Below are 17,148 nucleotides of genomic sequence, written 5' to 3'. Positions count from 1 at the left end.
CAGCACCCGACGTCACGCTCAGACTGATTTTCTGTCTCTCTCGCACGCACTCCTTGTCGTGTCGTTTAATATTAGCGGCGTCTGCCGGAGGAGAGCCATACTGACTTAGTATCGGGTATAACTGTAGAGTTGCGGTCTCCGCAGCAACTCACAACGTTCCCCCTCGTTTTAATAGAATTTGATGGAAACCACTTTTAAGATCTAGTACTAAAAAGAACTTGTTGTTTCCTAGTTGTGCTAAAACTTCATTTATGTTTGGAATGGGATATTTATCGGCAAAAGTAACTAAATTTAGTTTCCTGTAGTCGATAACTACTCTGAATTTTTTTTTTTGAGAGGCATCCATTTTTTTCGGAACCAGCCATACGGGGGAATTGTACGGGGACCTAGATGGTCTAATTATCCCGTCATCTAGTAGTTCTTTTATTTGTTTCTCTACTTCTGTTTTGGATCCCACTGGTAGGGGGTAACATCGTGAATAAACTGGAGTATCAGAGGTGGTGCGGATATCTGCTTTAATGTTTGTGGTGTAAGTAAGTTTTCTGTTTGGATCTGCGAACAAATTAGAGTGTGTTTTAAAGAGGTTTTCAAGGGTTAGTTTTTGTGTTTCTGTTAGATGTTCTGTCCTATTGAATATGACATTCACTGCTTCCAAGAATTTTTCCTTTATCGGAATAACATGACCATTGTTTATTGTTAGTGTTCGTTTTTTTATGTCAATGACTGCTCCTAATTCTTTGAGGTAGTCATTTCCTAGTATGGCGTCAAATGATTTTAAGGTGGGTAACAGGAAGAATTTTACATTAATATTAGGGATATTGAAAAGGTTTGCAATTTTATGGTGTGTTATTTTTATGCTACCACTAACGGTGATAGCGTTAAAAGGTTTTTGGTTTAAAATTGGGTTATTAACATGTTGGGGTTGAATATTGCTTTTATTAGAGCCGGTATCTACTAAGATTTTTAAGGTCTGTCCACTCCTCAATCTACACTCTATATAGGGTAGTGAGGAGTTTTTTATTCTAAAAAATGTAAGTCACTAAGTTGTTCGAGATTCGAGTCGTTATTGTCTGTATCTGGTTCTTGAGCATACTCCTCAAGGGTTTGTTCAAAGTCATTTTCGTTTTCATACTCATCTTTCAGTTGTTCGTATTCAGCCAAAGTTGCGTAATTTATTGCATCAGGCGAAGAGTTCGTTTGAGTTTCGTCGGTTTCGCCAGTTTGGATATTGAATTGTCTTTGTCTTTTTTCTACTACATTTTGAGTTGTTGGGGGTCGTTTTCCTGCTTGAAAATGCGGACGATTCATATAGTTGACATTTCTAGTATGGAGACTTGGATCTATCTCCATTGGTTCTGGTTTTGGCATTGGCTTTGGTGCGATCGGACGATTCGGAATGTTATTCTGAGGGAATTGTTGACGGGGATAACTCTGTGTAACTTGAGGTGTTTGGTAATTATAGTTTTGTCTGGGAGGAATTGAAGGTTTATATTGATTATACTGGTGGTACTGAAGAGGTTGCCTAAAGTTATTATAGTTGATATTTGATCGGGGTGCTGGAATTGGTTTTTGGTTTGATCCCCTAAATCCAATAGTGGGTGCTTTGGCGTTAGCATAATTGGAACGATAGTTCTGGTTTTCTAATTTTAAACAAAGGTGTAGAGCTGATGGGAGGTCTGCTGGTTCTTTCATACCCAGGAGTCGAGGAATATCTCCTCGTAGTCCTCTGACAAAAGTATCTAAAGCTTTATCGCGGTATAGTTTGGTCATTAATTGTTCTGCTTCCCTTCCTAATTCCATGCAACCTATTTTATTTAGAATCAGTGACATTTGGTGATAAACGACTTGATGATAATCTTCCACTGACTGTTGATTTCCCTGCACTAGCATGGTCATCTGGTACTCTAATGTACTCAGGTCTCTCTTGTCACCATAGTGTAGGGTTAAACATTTGGAAATAGCATTCCAATTAAGAGGAATGTTGTATGATTATAATGCCGTATCGGCATTTCCGACAACCTTGTTTCGAATGACTTGAAGGATCCCATCGTACTTTCGGGTTCCTACTATGTCTGCAAAGTCCCCTAGAATCCTATCTACTCCCTTCTTCCAGGAACTAAATTCGTTTAAGCTTCCCGAAAATTCCCGAATACTTTTCACTAAGTCTGGGATTTTGTCGTAGTCACTCGCATTGTGAGGAAGTGCAGGGTTTACTTCTTGATCAACTGCGTTGAGGAAGTCGGTGTTAGGGTTAGGTGAGGCTCGTTCGAATAAAGTGTTCACTAAATTGGTTACCAAGGATGTAATTTCTTGCCTACTCATATTTGTACCAGCATTGGGTCTTGAACCAGAACGGCAGGTCTGATTAGGGTATTAGGATTTGCCATTATGTGCAAGTATTAAGTATTTGTAAGATATGAATATGGTTTTTGAAATATGTGAATAGGTATTTTGTTTGTTTTAGCTTTCGTAGGTTTGGGTTTTTATTTTCTTTTTCCCTTTGGGGTTTTTGTTTCCCGTTTTATAATTTTTTGTATCGCGCGGAAAATTATTTTTTTTTAATTGTTTCACTTTTGTGAATTTTTTTCTTCACTTTATTTTATTTTCACTTGAAAAAAATGTTTTTTGGTTTTCGTCGTTTTGTTTTTGTTTTACTTACCTTAACATGTTGGATGTGGCTCCTCCAACGGGCGATCCGGAATTGGTCCCTTTTATGATGGTATCACCTTACTGAGGTTCCTGGACTTCGCTCCTTTTTGGTTGGTTTTCCTGAGTACGGAACTTTCAGGAATTGGAGTCACCGATGGGTTATACCGGACAATATTACGAAATATTGTGAGTCACACCGGTAATTATTATTGAGACCGACGGCTGCAAGTTTTTGCAGTTTTCGCGAACGTACTAAACTTTTTGCTGTGTTGTTCACTAGTCAGGTCCCTGCTCGGGCGCCAGTTAATTTTATCCTTATTCAAAGGACAAAATAAAAGATTATTTTGATTCTGTTCACATTAGCGAAGTGCTTTTATTGAATATCAGAATGTGACTGCTTAAATCTAGAATTATAATTCTTAAAGAAACCTATCGATGAACGCGGCAGAGGAACTTCGGCAGAGGCCGAATTGTTGGGGTCTTCAGAATTATTGTAGGCGGCGGCGTCAGTGGCGACAGCGGAGTTGCAGTTATTGACCGGCAATAGGAAGTCAATGTTGCTGGTCGATGTTAGGGGTTAAGAACAGCGGAGTCATCAGAAATGCATTGTCGACATTATCGCAGTCGCGACGTCGAAGGCGGGGTGGGGGCGATGGTTTCTCGTGAAGTGCTGACTTGAAGTGGAGCGCATAAGCACTTCCAGAAATACAATGTTTCGGTTCTTGTTTTAGGCAGGAAATGGTTTTTACTTTTTGTGTAAATTGTGACAGAATTCTTGCGCATTGTTATTACAATTGGGTAATAAACTATTGGGCAAGAATTTTTATACTTTTTTCTGTTTTAATTGGAAATAAGAGTATTGAACTCTTATGGTGTTAACTTATATACATATATAGTTGCACATATATAATTTAAGCGCATTAACAAAAATATGAGCCTCTATATGTCACGATTTTCACTATTTTTTATACCCGATACTCAAAATGAGTATTTTTAAATATATTTAATTCTATAATTTATTTTAAACACCATGTCTAGCTCACACACCTTGCAAATTTGTATGCTTTTTATAGTATTTTCCAGTATTTTTCAAGACGCGCTTTGGAGTCACCCTCTTGTCCAATGCAGCAATGTACAAATTTTAATTTTATAAGCAATAAAATAAAAGGTGTCCTTAGAATTAACCGATCTTGTTGAGAGTAGATTCATCAATCGGATACAATTATTTTTCCAAGGAAGGGGGTCCCAGCTAGCTAGTAATATTGAACCGAATATAGAAAACGAGGAGTATGATGGAGTTTGGTATATTATTGGTATGTTTTGAAACTGTGAAGTGTATTTCGGTATATTTCTGAGCAAGCCAGCTGGCGCGGATTTCATTTTTCAATTTATAAATTTGTTTATTGCGAAAAAATGTCGCGGGATTCACTAGAGCTGCAGGTGCGAAAGTACGGCGAAAGAGGGCAGAGAGATGAACTGGAGTTGCTTATTAAAAATACTTCAGTAAAACAGGTAGGTCTTAAATTGTGTGTGCAAGGCATCAACAAGTCGTCCTTACCATAGACGTTTGTGCTGCCTCCGTGCATTTCACCAGCACCGCGTCTGGCATGCTCCCAATCGACTAATATTGTTTCATCAGTTAACAGACACTATGAATGCCACGATATCCCGAAGTGAAGGTATCAATTTCTGGAACTACTTTCTGCTAGCCTGCGACACTGAGAGCGAGGAGTCCAAGAAGAAACGTTTCGCGCTCGTCCAATGTTTTATGGATGGGCTGCGTAGTGTAGAGCTGAACAATAAACAATCCTTCGATTTGATCACACGATTGGCCCAGGACTTGCACACCTTCTCTGCTGATGAACTGGCCTGGATTATTGAGCACTGTGTGGATGGCATGCGACAGGGAGACGCCAAGTGCGTTGGTTGGAAGGATTTGTTGCCAGATTCACTGGCTCTGCTTTCGGCAACTCCACGTTTTATACTAAATGGGGTGGGAACCGATGGAACCGAGTATAGAAACAATACAGTGAAAAGTATATGTACCATGCGATGGCCGTCTTCAATCCTGACCACCATTGCTGACATGTTCAAGTAAGTTGCGCCCATAAAATGCTAAAAAATTCTACTAAAATTTCAATTTGTTTAGGGCCATAAATCTCAGCAACGGATACATTTTGACCGTATTAAATAAATTCTCCGGGGCTCTGCAGGAGCTATCGCAAATGGAGCTACCAGCTCTGTGCTTCCAGCTCTTTTCCATGTGACAAAATGCCTCACAACTGATTGTACCGCTGCTGGCATTAGAGAAGTATTTTCAACGCAATTACTATAAGCGCTTGTTCTCAGACATGAGCAGCAATTCTACAGACTTCGACAGCATAGGTTCGCCCAATTATTTCAATAATTTACTGTGTGTCTCTTTCTATAATTTGTTCATTTTTACCATCAGATCCATTTTCGGACAAAGAGCTGCGGGAGGCCGAAGAGACTATACTTCATCATTTGAATTACTGTACTATGTATAAGCCAACTCAGAAACATCTGGCTGTAATGTTGAGGGTGAATATGGGCTCTCCTAAATTGAATGAACTCTAATGTTAGTTTGTATTTGCAGAACTTCTCGCATTTGCCCGATGTCATTCTCACGCCATTCATGCTCAGCGCCATTATTTCGATGACAAGTGTGAATCGTGATCCAGAATCTGCGCGCATCTCTCGATCCATTTTGCTGCCATTCTTGCGAAATGTCATAAAGAATAATGAAGAAGAGATAACTTTGGCAGACTATTCGGTTTGGTATCGTGATTCGTTACAGCGCAAACAAGTCGACTTGCAGCAGGTCTTAACGGTGCTCATAGATCAGAACAAAGATGGAAAAGATGTGATCACTCCAGGACTAGTCCACCTAGTTTTTTTTCTGCTTAAATCGCATTCGCCCAAAATGCATACTCTAGCAATTACTTTTTTTAACAAAGTTCATTCGCAAACGTTTTATCTTTGGGCAAGCATCATTAGACTCCTCTCTGAGTGGATGATTGTACATCAAGAGAAAAACCAGTTTTCGGGTGGGTATTGGATTCCCCATAATAATTCTTAAATAACTATGTATTTTTTCTAGAATGTTTAACACTATTAAGTGTAGCTGACACGTACACCGTCTCAGAATGCACTAAAACCATCCAAACAGTTATGGAGCATATGCTATGGGCAAGTCATTCAAATACATGTATATATTTTTTCTTCTATTAACAAATTATTCATTTTGTTAAAGCTGCCTGGAGAACAAGCCATGCGCATGATGAACTTTCTTTTGCCCCTGCTGAAGACTTCGAATCGAGTTCGGGATGCCCTGATTGATGTGCTGTGCAAAGCAACCAGACCCAATTAATCAAAAATCGTTATATATTTTATAGCCTTTGTCATTTGTAACCTAATAATATCTAGCGGCATGCAAAAACGTCGGATGGCCATTTACGGATTTTGCATGATCCTTAAACAGCTTAACAACAGTAACGCACTGCGGCAGACCTCCAGTGCAACCAGCTTCTGTACTCAGCAGAGCATTTCCGGGTATTCAATGATGACACAAAATAGCCTAGGAAGTCGAAGCAATCCGCAGCGCAATTTCGACATGCTTACTCTGGAGATTATAGGAATGTTGCGAAATTGTTTGCAGCAGCAGTTTGACATACGATGTACGCTTTATGAAAGTAAGTAACCGAAGTGCATACAGCCGATAATCTTTTGATTATTTTGGAATGTACCTCTCACAGATCTGCAACGGGCCGTGGAGCTAAATGCAAAGCTTGTGCCTCACGTGTTGCAAGTAATTGATTGGCATTTTCGAAGCTTTTTTGACACTCCCTCTGCAGAGGAGGCTGGCGACGATTTAGACACAGTATTTCGTATACGCTACGATCAGCTGGTTACTGCCAGCGATCAACAACATATGGAAATTCAGCTGAAAGATAACCTGGGAAAGTTGGTTTAATCTCAGAGACTATTAAGGCTAGAGTAACCAAATTTGGTATCCGCACTCCTGTTAGATCTTACTATAAAACGTGTATCTCAAAATTTCGCCCCACCCCCTTCCGCTCACACAAAGGACGAAAATCGGTTGCATCCACAATATTGCACATTCGAGAAAACTAAAAACGCAGAATCATAGATAATGACCATATCTATCAGATTGCTGAATCTGGATCAGATCAGATCATTTTTATAGCCAATAGGAACAAATCAATTTGCAGTGGCTACGCAGCGCTCGACGTCACGCTCAGACTGATTTTCTGTCTCTCTCGCACGCACTCTTTGTCGTGTCGTTTAATATTAGCGGCGTCTGCCGGAGGAGAGCCATACTGACTTAGTATCGGGTATAACCGTAGAGTTGCGGTGTCCGCAGCAACTCACAACGTTCCCCCTCGTTTTAGTTTTAAATGTTTGATTAAAACTGAAATGTAACGTATTTTATTTGTGTCAAAATATGTGGTGCTTAGTGATCTGTGCGTGAACAGCGACCAAGTGAGCAACTGAGCAATCTAAGTGAGCAAGTGAGCAATAAGCAACTGAGCAATCTAGGTGAACAAGTGAGCAATATGAGTGAGTTGACTCACTTACTAAAAAAGAACAAGTGAACATGTTCCCCAAAATGAGCAATGTTTACCCAACACTACTGACAAGGCACTATTTGTCCTGCTGCACATCAGACGTCAGGAACGCTAACATGCGAAGCACCAAGTAAGTCTAGTATGGAAATATTTATTATTGTACGACTATTATATTCACTCCTTACAGATTCGAACTGCTACTACGGGAAGTAGGAAAGCAACTGCCGGCCAATGTCTATGAACTTATTACTTACATAGAAGCTAATACTCTCGATGAGGACAATCAGCATCTGAAGACACGCAACGTACAAGCACAGCGCGCAAAAGTTCTGAGAGAGACTCGCCTTATTCCCAAAGTAATAATGGTTATTGAGGACTTCAACAAGCACATAATTCTATTGTCTAAGTAGACCAAAACCTTTAATAGACTAACAGATTATCTGCATCTTGGAACCATGCGGGACTTTGATATCAAAACACCTCACGTGCTGCAAGTAATTGATTGGCATTTTCGAAGCTTTTTTGACACTCCCTCTGCAGAGGAGGCTGGCGACGATTTAGACACAGTATTTCGTATACGCTACGATCAGCTGGTTACTGCCAGCGATCAACAACATATGGAAATTCAGCTGAAAGATAACCTGGGAAAGTTGGTTCAATTCGTGGCTAACTGCTTGGTAACCTTTGAGCGTGCTCCGTCGGGCTATGACACACGTGAGATAAGTCGTCTCCTGGCCTTATGCGTGCAACGAAAGGTGGCCAACAGATTGCCAATAGACGTTTGGGCGTTGTCTCATAAATCATATATTCAACTAATACATACATACATATTTTCCCAGTCCCCTCCAGCCACCCACCTGAAATGCGCTCTAGTTCTGCAACAACTCAATCTTATTGAAGGAATCGTTTCCCACTTATTGCTCAGCTCCAAGCCAAACAACGATGCCATATGTCAAGTTCTGCCCCTATTTAAGCAGCATTGCAAGTTATTGGACGATCTTAAGACTTTGGCTGGCTCCTCCAAGAAGCTACAGAAACAATCAAAGAAAACTGTCAGCAATGATACCACAACTTACATTTTCAATCTTACTGTAAATGGTATCCAAATGAAGAGCATGTGCACACAACCTGAGAATATATGGGACTTGTCTATATTGGATAAGCTTCTTAATCTACTCCTCGAGTGAGTGCCATTTCGACTGCGCCGATTCCAATGTACATGTTTTGAAAATTACTTTTCAGTGACGTCGTTCCATTTGCCGCGTCCGAGAAAACCATTCAGTTGCGGTCCAACGAGTCCCTGGTTCGTTATGTTGTGCAGATTACCGCCGAAAAAGTGAAAAACATTCGGCTTGAACCTGATTACAAGCAACTAGCTTACAGCAAACGTACCTTTAAGCAGTTAACAGACATCACCAAGATTATTTACGAGCGCTGCATTCGACGGTTGCCTGAGCTGTGGCGAGACTGTGACATGCAGACATCCTCTCTGGCGGCTCAATGTTTTGTTGAGTGCCTACGAACAGCCCACGAAACCTATAGCAAGAAGTTCAAAGAATTTGTCAAGGGATTTGGTAAGTCAAATGAAAAAACTATTTTTGAAACAGAACTCTTATAAACTAATAACGTTTTATTAATCGTAGATATGGCATCCCTGAACAGAAGCAAAGCAGTGACGTACGTTATCCAGGATGTGGTGGACGAGTTTATGAAAGAGTATGCCAGTGATGACTCACTCAACAAAGATACCTTTATCGCGAAATTGCCGGTATACCTTCTGGAGTCATTGGAAATTCTCTTTGACCGTATAGATTATGGAGAACGTGCGGCAACTGGGTCCTATACTTGGCTCCTCAATTTTTGTCGTACTCACGAGTTGGTTAATCCCGAAATGGGCTTAGTGCATAACCTTCTATTTATACAGCGTCAGAAAACGCACTCGGGACCCTTTTTTGAAAACATTGCCAGACAATTGGGGCATGTGCTTGGCGCTCTTAGTGATGACATATCAATAGATCTCCCAGATCTAGGTCTAAAGTCGATAAGCACAATCACCGCTGAGAGCTGCTTGCAGCATCTCTATGTTGCCGTCCAGAAGCAGCTCCTAAATGTAGAATATTTCGTCGTAAAGGCCAACAATTTAAGCTACAAATGTCAGCTAGTGCCTGAATCAGATCAAAGTTATTGGCGGGGAAATCTAGATGTCATGGAGCGTTCTATTTGCACTCAAATAATTCATATTACGCGCATGCTACTGGCTCTGACCAATGTCTGCATTCCTCTGGGATCGTCTATGGATGGACTAATGAAATTGTTGGTACAGCACTATATATGCCTCAAGAACCTGACAAGTAGTGTTGTGTTGCTCATGAGTGAGTGAACAAAAAAGAGTTGTTCACTTAAATGAGCAACTGAACATGTTCACTTGTTCTTTTTTGCTCACTTGTTCTTTGTTGTTCACTTGTTCATTTTTGCTCACTTGTTCTCTACTCACTTTTTGCCCAATTTTGCTCCTCGAAGGGCATTTTGCGTTCTGGCAGTTGTTGCTCATATTTGCTTTTACTTCACACTTTTTGTATTACCGGCAAAACTGTTTAATCTTTTGAAAATTCAGTATGTCGCTAATTCGAAGTATATTCGATACTTCGAAAGTATAGTGAAATTTGGAATCATTGCAATTTTTATACCCGATACTCAAAATGAGTATTGGGGTATATTAGATTTGTGGTGAAAGTGGATGTGTGTAACGTCCAAAAGGAATCGTTTCCGACCCCATAAAGTATATATATTCTTGATCAGCATCAATAACCAAGTCGATTGAGCCCTGTCTGTCTGTCTGTCTGTCCGTCTGTCCGTCCGTCCGTCTGTCCGACCCTTCAGCGCCTAGTGCTCAAAGACTATAAGAGCTAGAGCAACGATGTTTTGGATCCAGACTTCTGTGATATGTCACTGCTACAAAAATATTTCAAAACTTCGCCCCGCCCACTTCCGCCCCCACAAAAGACGAAAATCTGTGGCATCCACAATTTTAAAGATATGAGAAAACCAAAAACGTAGAATTGTAGAGAATGACCATATCTTTAAGACTGCGGAATCTGAATTGGATCGTATTATTATTATAGCCAGCATCAAAGAACACAAAGAACGAAAATCTGTTGCATCCACAATATTGCACATTCGAGAAAACTAAAAACGCAGAATCATAGATTATGACCATATCTATCAGATTGCTGAATCTGGATCAGATCAGATCATTTTTATAGCCAATAGGAACTAATCAATTTGCAGTGGCTACGCAGCGCTCGACGTCACGCTCAGACTGATTTTCTGTCTCTCTCGCACGCACTCTTTGTCGTGTCGTTTAATATTAGCGGCGTCTGCCGGAGGAGAGCCATACTGACTTAGTATCGGGTATAACCGTAGAGTTGCGGTGTCCGCAGCAACTCACAACGTTCCCCCTCGTTTTAGTTTTAAATGTTTGATTAAAACTGAAATGTAACGTATTTTATTTGTGTCAAAATCTGTGGTGCTTAGTGATCTGTGCGTGAACAGCGACCAAGTGAGCAACTGAGCAATCTAAGTGAGCAAGTGAGCAATAAGCAACTGAGCAATCTAGGTGAACAAGTGAGCAATATGAGTGAGTTGACTCACTTACTAAAAAAGAACAGGTGAACATGTTCCCCAAAATGAGCAATGTTTACCCAACACTACTGACAAGGCACTATTTGTCCTGCTGCACATCAGACGTCAGGAACGCTAACATGCGAAGCACCAAGTAAGTCCAGTATGGAAATATTTATTATTGTACGACTATTATATTCACTCCTTACAGATTCGAACTGCTACTACGGGAAGTAGGAAAGCAACTGCCGGCCAATGTCTATGAACTTATTACTTACATAGAAGCTAATACTCTCGATGAGGAAAATCAGCATTTGAAGACACGCAACGTACAAGCACAGCGCGCAAAAGTTCTGAGAGAGACTCGCCTTATTCCCAAAGTAATAATGGTTATTGAGGACTTCAACAAGCACATAATTCTATTGTCTAAGAAGACCAAAACCTTTAATAGACTAACAGATTATCTGCATCTTGGAACCATGCGGGACTTTGATATCAAATCAACTGATCTCAAAGCGGCAATAGAACGTAGTTTAACGGACACCCATGAGGTCGCTGAAGATGACTGCACTACAGAGGATATGGAGGATATTGATCACTCTAATGATCCAAGCAATGATGAGGAAGAAGAGGCAGAGACGGAAATAATACAAGCCCCTAACAAGAGACAACGACAGAGACGAGCTCCTATCAGTGATACGGAGGAATCGCAACCAAAGCGTAGACGGGGTCGAAAAGCGAAAGAAGTACAGAGTGCCAAACCACAAAGCAATGATGAGCAGGAAAGCAATGAAGAGCAACGGGAAACCGTTCAGACAACGCAGCTGCGTAACAGAACTAACGAGGGGGAACGTTGTGAGTTGCTGCGGACACCGCAACTCTACATTTATACCCGATACTTAGTCAGTATGGCTCTTCTCCGGCAGACGCCGCTAATATTAAACGACACGACAAAGAGTGCGTGCGAGAGAGACAGAAAATCAGTCTGAGCGTGACGTCGGGCGCTGCGTAGCCACTGCAAATTGATATCTTGCTTTTGGCTACAAAAATGATCCGATCTGATCCAGATTCAGCAGTTTTAGTTTTCTCGAATGTGCAATATTGTGGATGCAACAGATTTTCGTCCTTTGTGGGGGCGGAAGGGGGTGAGGCGAAATTCTGATATATACGTTTTATAGTGAGATCTAACAGAAGTGCGGATACCAAATTTGGTTACTCTAGCCTTAATAGTCTCTGAGATTTGTGGATGCCCCAGATTTTCGTCCTTTGCGGGGGCGGAAGGGGGTGTGGCGAAATTTGGACACGAAACGGTCAAGGTCCGATATCACAGGAGTGTGGATACCAAATTTGGTTGCTATGGCTCTTATAGGTTCTGAGATCCTTGAACTCATATTTTGCAATTGGCAAAACAGACCATGAAACCTGTGTGTTAGAGAGAGACAGAGCGAGAAAGAATGAAATTGTTTTCTTGATTCTGGCTATAATAATTATACGATCTGGTTGAGATTTTACACTCTAGAACATATAGTCATCCTCTACGATTTTTGGTTTTATCGTATCTTTAAAAACGTGGATGCCACAGATTTTCGTCATTTGTGGGGGCGGAAGTGGGCGGGGCGAAGTTTTGAAATATTTTTGTAGCAGTGACATATCACAGAACTCTGGATCCAAAACATCGTTGCTCTAGATCTTATAGTCTTTGAGCACTAGGCGCTGAAGGGGACGGACGGACGGATGTTATGTATGTGTTCGAGTTCTTAAACTGCAATGTTAACGAGGGGGAACGTTGTGAGTTGCTGTGGAACCGAAACTCTACATTTATACCCGATACTTAGTCAGTATGGCTCTCCTCCGGCAGACGCCGCTAATATTAAACGACACGACAAAGAGTGCGTGCGAGAGAGACGGAAAATCAGTCTGAGCGTGACGTCGGGCGCTGCGTAGCCACTGCAAATTGATTTGTTCCTATTAGATAGATATGGTCATTATCTATGATTCTGCGTTTTTAGTTTTCTCGTATCCTTAATATTGTGGATGCAACAGATTTTCGTCCTTTGTTTGGGCGGAAGGGGGTGAGGCGAAATTTTGAGATATACGTTTTATAGTGAGATCTAACAGGAGTGCGGATACTAAATTTGGTTACTCTAGCGTTAATAGTCTCTGAGATTTGTGGATGCCCCAGATTTTCGTTCTTTGCGGGGGCGGAAGGGGGTGTTTCGAAATTTTGACACGAAACGGTCAAGGTCCGATATCTTAGGAGTGTGGACACCAAATTTGGTTGCTCTACCTTTTGTAGTCTCTGAGATCTAGGCGCTAATGTTTTACTCTAAGCAAAGCCGCCTATGCTACGTGTGTGTTACAGAGAGACAGGGCGAGAAAAATGAAGTTATTTTCTTGATGCTGGCTATAATAATAATACGATCCAATTCAGATTCCGTTGTGAGTTGCTGCGGACACCGCAACTCTACGGTTAAACCCGATACTAAGTCAGTATGGCTCTCCTCCGGCAGACGCCGCTAATATTAAACGACACGACAAAGAGTGCGTGCGAGAGAGACAGAAAATCAGTCTGAGCGTGACGTCGGGCGCTGCGTAGCCACTGCAAATTGATATCTTGCTTTTGGCTACAAAAATGATCCGATCTGATCCAGATTCAGCAATCTGATAGATATAGTCATTATCTATGATTCTGCGTTTTTAGTTTTCTCGAATGTGCAATATTGTGGATGCAACAGATTATCGTCCTTTGTGGGGGCGGAAGGGGGTGAGGCGAAATTCTGATATATACGTTTTATAGTGAGATCTAACAGAAGTGCGGATACCAAATTTGGTTACTCTAGCCTTAATAGTCTCTGAGATTTGTGGATGCCCCAGATTTTCGTCCTTTGCGGGGGCGGAAGGGCGTGTGGCGAAATTCGGACACGAAACGGTCAAGGTCCGATATCACAGGAGTGTGGATACCAAATTTGGTTGCAATGGCTCTTATAGGTTCTGAGATCCTTAAACTCATATTTTGCAATTGGCAAAACAGACCATGAAACCTGTGTGTTAGAGAGAGACAGAGCGAGAAAGAATGAAATTGTTTTCTTGATTCTGGCTATAATAATTATACGATCTGGTTGAGACTTTACACTCTAGAACATATAGTCATCCTCTACGACTCTGCGTTTTTGGTTTTATCGTATCTTTAAAAATGTGGATGCCACAGATTTTCGTCATTTGTGGGGGCGGAAGTGGGCGGGGCGAAGTTTTGAAATATTTTTGTAGCAGTGACATATCACAGAACTCTGGATCCAAAACATCGTTGCTCTAGATCTTATAGTCTTTGAGCACTAGGCGCTGAAGGGGACGGACGGACGGATGTTATGTATGTGTTCGAGTTCTTAAACTGCAATGTTAACGAGGGGGAACGTTGTGAGTTGCTGTGGAACCGCAACTCTACATTTATACCCGATACTTAGTCAGTATGGCTCTCCTCCGGCAGACGCCGCTAATATTAAACGACACGACAAAGAGTGCGTGCGAGAGAGACGGAAAATCAGTCTGAGCGTGACGTCGGGCGCTGCGTAGCCACTGCAAATTGATTTGTTCCTATTAGATAGATATGGTCATTATCTATGATTCTGCGTTTTTAGTTTTCTCGTATCCTTAATATTGTGGATGCAACAGATTTTCGTCCTTTGTTTGGGCGGAAGGGGGTGAGGCGAAATTTTGAGATATACGTTTTATAGTGAGATCTAACAGGAGTGCGGATACTAAATTTGGTTACTCTAGCGTTAATAGTCTCTGAGATGTGTGGATGCCCCAGATTTTCGTTCTTTGCGGGGGCGGAAGGGGGTGTTTCGGTCAAGGTCCGATATCTTAGGAGTGTGGACACCAAATTTGGTTGCTCTACCTTTTGTAGTCTCTGAGATCTAGGCGCTAATGTTTTACTCTAAGCAAAGCCGCCTATGCTACGTGTGTGTTACAGAGAGACAGGGCGAGAAAAAATGAAATTGTTTTCTTGATGCTGGCTATAATAATAATACGATCCAATTCAGATTCCGCAGTCTTAAAGATATGGTCATTTTCTACAATTCTACGTTTTTGGTTTTCTCATATCTTTAAAATTGTGGATGCCACAGATTTTCGTCCTTTGTGGGGGCGGAAGTGGGCGGGGGGAAGTTTTGAAATATTTTTGTAGCAGTGACATATCACAGAAGTCTGGATCCAAAACATCGTTGCTCTAGCTCTTATAGTCTTTGATGCTGATCAAGAATATATATACTTTATGGGGTCGGAAACGATTCCTTCTGGACGTTACACACATCCACTTTTACCACAAATCTAATATACCCCAATTCTCATTTTGAGTATCGGGTATAAAAATAAAGTTCAACCTCTCTGTTCATGTATTCATCATTTCATCATAAATATTTCGTAAATAAATAAATTAATAGATCCGATTTATGTAAATCTGGAGAGATTCAAGTCCCTGCTACTGCTGAAGTGAACGCCGGATTGTCCTCTCCCCGTGCGCTGCAGGCTGTGCTGCTTGGCGTGGTGGAGATAGTGGGCGTAAAAGTGGGTCCAACTCCTGCTAATAGATACAAAAACACAGATTTGTGACAACGAATCCAAAGGCCAAACTGACCAATCAGTCAAACAAAAAACCACGGAACATGTAAATAATGTTGAAAATGTTCGTAAAAATTTATACTTACCACCTCATTGTATACAGGGGCAAACACAGAACTGCGCAGCAAGATGCCATATTCATCGCATTTATGGAGAGACACCCAATGATAGCCAAAAACTACCTCAAGGGTGATAAGCTGGCAGCTGAAGCCGCCAGGAAGCGGCTTTCAAAGGATTTAAATAGCGTGGGTCCGCCTGTCAAAGAAGTTTGTGAGTGGAAAAGAGTAAGTGCCGAGCAATTGCGCTATGTTCCGTCATCTCACTTGGCTCTTGATAGGTATGGAAAGACTGGAAAAGCTGCATTCGTAAAAAGATTAACAATAACAGGTTGGAAGATTCAAATGCCTGCGGCAAAGGCTCGCTGTATCAGGATACACTCACTGCTCTAGAGGATGCAGTGGCCGTGATCTGTGACTTGTATGATAAGCCCGACAGAGTAGTCGAATCTCGTCCAAAGGCACGTCCTGAAATTTCCAACCGTTTGCAACTGCAGGACATCAAGACCGACCACGACGAGGTCACAGCCACAGATGACGGTAAGACAAAAATATCAAGCCGCAAAAAATGTATACTATTTTTTTTTATGTAAAGATGATGAGGAAGAAGATGACTGCTCCAGCCGGATCAATGACAGACATATGGGCGTGAAATTGGAGCGCACTAGCACTTCGCAAACTCCATCTGCCAAAAAGCGCAAGCTGGTTCAAAATGATGTAAATGAATTAGAAATTGAACACGAGAGCACGGTGCCGATGCTAATGGACATTGCAAAGGAGCTGCGGGACATGAATAGACAAACTCGCTTGAACGCCCAGCGCACAGAAGCCAATACGGACGCGCTTTTGGCTCTAGGCACACAGATCTCAGACCTAATGCAGCAACAGCTCAAGGAGCGCAAGCGTCTTAATGCTATAATGGAGAAATTTGTTCTCAAAATCGAAACAACCGACTAACTAGTTCCACTATTTTAATTATGGTTTGCTAAAGAAAATATTGAAAGTGTCCCTCAAGACCTAATGTTTGACCAGGAAAGAAAGATCTGTCCACTTTTTCAAACATTTAAGATTATTATAATTAATGTAAACTAGGCGCATAATGGGGAACCATGGGCATTTTTGAGAGATGTGAAACGTCGATTGGACAAACGATAAAATAAACAATTTCTTTGCTTTGGCAAATATTTTGATACTCAACAGACACGCAATTGGTTTTGGCGGGAACCTTTTGAATTGAATTTTCTTGTCAAAATTGTGTAGTGTACTGTTTTTTAATCCCAATATCGTTTCTGGGTCTTTCGTTCAACGGTTTCCGGGTCAGAGGCTCACGAATACAATTATTGATGAGCATATGAATGGGAAAATTATGCATTAATGACTATGAACTATACAATTCTTAAATAAGCTGCTTTTATAGTATTGCTAGTTAGGCTTGCAAAATGAAATAAAGTTCATATATATATATAGTTGCACATATATAATTTAAGCGCATTAACATAAATATGAGCCTCTATATGTCCCGATTTTACTATTTTTAAATATATTTAATTCTATAATTTATTTTAAACACCATGTCTAGCTCACACACCTTGCAA

At 41.1% G+C, this 17,148-nt stretch overlaps 2 protein-coding genes and 1 pseudogene across 2 annotated transcripts; all 3 read left to right on the top strand.

Moving 5' to 3' along the window:
* The first annotated feature begins 3,986 nt into the window (after positions 1-3,986).
* On the top strand, positions 3,987-11,770 carry LOC117192750 (annotated as a pseudogene).
* Positions 7,049-7,684, top strand: LOC117192749. The gene is made up of 2 exons (XM_033397496.1): positions 7,049-7,389; positions 7,447-7,684. Exons 1-2 carry the CDS (start codon positions 7,289-7,291, stop codon positions 7,667-7,669), a joined length of 324 nt encoding a protein of 107 aa, XP_033253387.1. The 5' UTR covers positions 7,049-7,288; the 3' UTR covers positions 7,670-7,684.
* Positions 11,771-15,296: 3,526 nt separating the features above from the next.
* On the top strand, positions 15,297-16,567 carry LOC117192746. The gene is made up of 4 exons (XM_033397492.1): positions 15,297-15,543; positions 15,601-15,781; positions 15,835-16,093; positions 16,149-16,567. Coding segments are annotated over exons 1-4 (804 nt in total). The 5' UTR covers positions 15,297-15,541; the 3' UTR covers positions 16,511-16,567.
* The last annotated feature ends 581 nt before the right edge of the window (positions 16,568-17,148 follow it).

This window comes from Drosophila miranda, assembly GCF_003369915.1.
Source record: "Drosophila miranda strain MSH22 chromosome Y unlocalized genomic scaffold, D.miranda_PacBio2.1 Contig_Y2_pilon, whole genome shotgun sequence".
NCBI lineage: Eukaryota > Metazoa > Arthropoda > Insecta > Diptera > Drosophilidae > Drosophila > Drosophila miranda.
Note: the sequence above shows the minus strand (reverse complement) of the source record. Positions and strands in the feature narration are given on the sequence as shown.

What these genes read in the sequence shown, in the direction of transcription:
- LOC117192746 (XM_033397492.1), top strand. An exon ending in AAGTTTGTGAGTGGAAAAGA is followed by an intron (nt 15,782 to 15,834) that starts GTAAGTGCCGAG and finishes GGCTCTTGATAG; the next exon opens with GTATGGAAAGACTGGAAAAG. An exon ending in GGTCACAGCCACAGATGACG is followed by an intron (nt 16,094 to 16,148) that starts GTAAGACAAAAA and finishes TTTTATGTAAAG; the next exon opens with ATGATGAGGAAGAAGATGAC.
- LOC117192749 (XM_033397496.1), top strand. Translation starts at nt 7,289, where the DNA reads ATGTTCCCCAAAATGAGCAATGTTTACCCAACACTACTGACAAGGCAC. An exon ending in GCTAACATGCGAAGCACCAA is followed by an intron (nt 7,390 to 7,446) that starts GTAAGTCTAGTA and finishes CACTCCTTACAG; the next exon opens with ATTCGAACTGCTACTACGGG.